This window comes from Echinops telfairi, unplaced genomic scaffold (genome assembly GCF_000313985.2).
Source record: "Echinops telfairi isolate 266 unplaced genomic scaffold, ASM31398v2 ScPeMD7_18;HRSCAF=68, whole genome shotgun sequence".
NCBI lineage: Eukaryota > Metazoa > Chordata > Mammalia > Afrosoricida > Tenrecidae > Echinops > Echinops telfairi.
Genome location: NW_022103915.1, coordinates 62,075,122 through 62,079,091, shown reverse-complemented (window position 1 = coordinate 62,079,091; position 3,970 = coordinate 62,075,122). Strand labels below are relative to the sequence as shown.

General features: G+C 47.3%; 1 protein-coding gene across 3 annotated transcripts in view; it reads left to right on the top strand.

Moving 5' to 3' along the window:
* Positions 1-321: 321 nt before the first annotated feature.
* The window catches only part of TOGARAM1 (TOG array regulator of axonemal microtubules 1), a 95,132-nt gene continuing 91,483 nt past the window's right edge, over positions 322-3,970 (top strand). For all 3 annotated transcript variants that reach the window (XM_045287897.1, XM_045287898.1, XM_045287896.1), the window contains exon 1: positions 322-2,499. In XM_045287897.1, coding sequence (XP_045143832.1) covers positions 457-2,499 — 2,043 coding nt within the window. In that variant the 5' untranslated portion in view covers positions 322-456. The remainder of the gene's footprint in view (positions 2,500-3,970) is intronic.

Genomic DNA, 3,970 nt, shown 5'->3' with positions numbered 1-3,970 from the left:
CTGGTCAAAGCCCAACTCTTTCGGGTGGGGCGGGGAACTTCCGCCCGAGGGAAACGTCACTTCCGTCTATTGCATTTACTCCTCCCCTCCGGGCCTTCCCGGACGGCTCTATTTCTGTCTATGCAAAACAGCTGATGTGCACTACATATCCCAGCATCTATCACGGCAGGTTGATTTCCGGGTCAAGAGTTCCGTGCAGGGTAAATCACCATGGAAGCGATCGGTTTGGTCACGTGGTGTCCCTGGTTACGCCCGGTGGCCGCTGTGGGGTCTGGGGCCCTGGCGGGGGCCATTTTACTAAAGAGAGACTTCAGGAGCGGCCTAGCAGCTGGTTGGAGCGACTCCCTTTCCTCCTTTGCAGCTTTCAGCCTGGAGAGGAACTCGGAGACTGGGCTCCGCTGAGCCCTTTCGATATGACAATGTTCTCCTCCAACCATCGCCACCTGACGACCCTCCATGGCGGCTGCGTCCTCCGCGCTGTTCCAGCTGCCGCCTGGTCCAACCCTCTGTGCCTGTCGCCTCCAGAGCCGCTACCAACCTTCTGCCCCAGAGACTGATGACAGTCGGCTTGGGGGCACCATGAGAGGAGAGAAAAACTACTGCCGCGGAGCTGCCGGCGACCACAGCTCCTTCCCCCGGACACCGTCTCCTCTGGCCTCGACCCTCTTGATGCCGGCGGACGCAGTCTCCAGCAGTTGGTCTGGGTCTGGAGGTGTTTTGTCAGCGGGAGATGAAGAAGAAACTCGGCTCCTACAACTGCTCCGCGCTGCTCCGGATCCTTCCGAGGCTTTCCAGGCTTTGCAAGCGGCTTTGCCTCGGCGCGGGGGCCGACTTGGCTTTCCCCGACGGAAGGAAGCTTTGTATCGGGCCCTAGGCCGAGTCCTTGTGGAAGGCGGCAGTGATGAGAAGCGACTTTGCCTACAACTTCTCTCGGACGTTCTCCGAGGCCAGGGGGAGGCAGGCCAGCTGGAAGAGGCCTTTAGCTTAGCACTTCTGCCTCAACTAGTAGTCTCCTTACGAGAAGAGAATCCCGCCATGCGGAAGGATGCCCTGCAAATCCTGCATATATGCCTGAAACGTAGTTCTGGCCAGGTGCTGAGGACACTTATCCAACAAGGACTAGAAAGTACGGATGCCCGCCTTAGAGCTTCCACAGCCCTCCTGCTACCTATCTTGCTTACTCCTGAAGATTTGTTGCTCGGCCTCGATCTTGCTGAGGTAATAATATCCCTAGCGCGAAAGCTCGGCGATCAGGAGATAGAGGAAGAAGCAGAGACCGCCTTCTCAGCTCTCCAACAAATTGGGGAGCGACTTGGCCAAGAGAGGTTTCAATCCTACATCTCTCGCCTGCCTTCTGCCTTGCGGAGACACTACAATCGCCGCTTGGAGTCACATTTTGGAAGTCAGGTTCCTTATTATCTGGAACTTGAAGCCGCTGGATTTCCTGAAGAGCCCCTTCCCTGTGCAGTGACTCATTCCAACAGCAATCTTAAATTTGGAATTATTCCTCAGGAACTGCATTCAAGATTGTTGGATCAAGAAGACTATAAAAACAGAACTCAGGCCGTTGAAGAACTAAAGCAGGTGCTGGGAAGATTTAACCCTAGTTCGACGCTTCATTCTAGTCTTGTCGGTTTCATTAGCTTGCTGTATAATTTGTTAGATGATTCCAACTTCAAAGTGGTCCATGGCACACTCCAGGTCCTGCATTTACTGGTTAATCGCCTTGGAGAACAGGCACAACAGTTCTTGGGCCCAATTATAGCGGCTTCTGTCAAAGTGCTGGCAGACAACAAGCTAGTGATCAAGCAAGAATACATGAAAATCTTCCTCAAGCTGATGAAGGAAGTAGGTCCTCAACAGGTGCTATGTTTACTCCTGGAACATCTCAAACATAAGCATTCCAGAGTGAGAGAGGAGGTGGTGAACATTTGCATCTGTTCCCTCCTGACCTATCCCAGTGAAGATTTTGACTTGCCCAAAATGTCTTTTGATCTCGCCCCAGCTCTTGTAGATAGTAAACGCAGGGTACGCCAAGCAGCTTTAGAAGCCTTTGCTGTGCTGGCATCATCAATGGGCTCAGGTAAAACCAGTATCCTTTTCAAAGCTGTAGATACTGTTGAACTACAAGATAATGGAGATGGAGTGATGAATGCTGTTCAGGCTAGATTGGCCAGGAAAACCCTTCCAAGACTGACAGACCAGGGATTTGTGGAATATGCAGTACTCATGCCATCTTCTGCCCAGTGCAGGTCAAGCCATTTAGCACACGGAGCAGATACAGACTGGCTGTTGGCTGGCAACAGAACACAGAGTGCACACTGTCACTGTGGCGAACACACGAGGGATAGTATGCAAGTTTACGGATCTTACAGTCCAACTGTTTGTACCCGAAGGGTATTAAGTGCTGGAAAAGGAAAAAATAAATTACCATGGGAAAATGAGCAGACTGAGGTGGAGGGAGAAAACCAGACTTCCAATGCCAAAGATACAGAGCAGGTATGCATTTCTCCAATATTCTTGAATTGAGATTATGAAACAATTTAAAATAAAAATGTTTATATAGAGCCTGTAGTCACTTAAGCAGTGGTATCCAAGGTGGTTTTGTGTATTTAAATCTATTTGAATGGTGGTGTGGGTATTGTAATGGTTCAGGTCAGACTAATACCAGTTATTGTGAGATTTGATTCATGGTGACCCCATGTGTATCAGAGTAGAACTGTATTCCATTGGGGGTGTTAATGGCTTTAGTCTTTTGGAAGGAACCCTCATTGTTGGTTGAAACCCACCTGCCACACCGCTATCTGCTACTGTAAAGATTTACAGCCTCAGAAACCCTATATATGATCACTGTGAGTTTGAATTAACTTAATGGCATTGGGTTTCGGTGGTTTTGGTTTATCTTTTGGAAGTAAATTGCCAGGCCTTTCTTCCAGGTTTCTGTGGGTGGAGTACAGCAAACTGGTTTGTTAGCCAAATGCTTAACTGCATTATCCAGGGATTCTTCCTGTTTAAAATCTGATAACGCTTTGAGTCCGGTGGGTTTGGTTAAATTTGAGGTACAACTGTGTTATAGACAACTTTAGTTTTGACTTGTCACTTTGGGTCTGCCATTTATTCCTACAACGAACCCTGAACACTAAGTAGGGGCCAGGTACTAACTTAAATTCTGGTTTCACACAGTTTAGAACAGCGTTTCCAAAGTGGATGAAATCAACCTTGAAGGGGCATTGGAACGATCCGGGGGCACTGCAAAAGCCTATGCTACACCTCATCCTGGATCGTGGGTTATATACTACAAAAGGTTTTCATTTCCAGGAGAGTGCTGAATGTTTTTTTTCCCCCTGAGAAGGGGTAGTATGTCAAATACGTTTAAAGGAAGAGACAGGCAGCTAAAGGCCCTGAGGGATATTGAAGCTACTCAGATTCACTGCCAACGAGTCGATTTCCACTCGGTGAACTGAAAAGAGTGGGTAGAACTTATAAGACCTGTGGGTTTCCAAGACTGTAACTCTACGGGAGTAAAAAGTTCCATCTTTTTTCCAGAGGAGCAGCTGGTGATTTTGAACTGCTGCCCTTTGGGATAGTATAACCTACGATACAACCAGAACAACTAAAGCATCAAGAGCCCTCTAGAGAAGGTGTGATATTTGAACTGAGGTTCGTCCCCCTCCCAACCAAAGTTTCTATTTTGAAAGTTCCAAATCTACAGATGAGTTAAAAGAACAATACAATGAATATGCATATACTTCACTTATAATCGCTTGTCAACAATTTGCCCTATATGCTGAATTGTTTAAAAATAGGTTGCAGGTGTCTTGACATTTCACTCTAAATATTTCTGTATGCTAATCCAAAGAATAAGAACATTATCTTTTATCACCACAATAATATTATCACACCACAGAATATCAACGGTAATTCAATAATATCTAAAACATAGTCTGCATTTAAATTTCTCCAATATCCC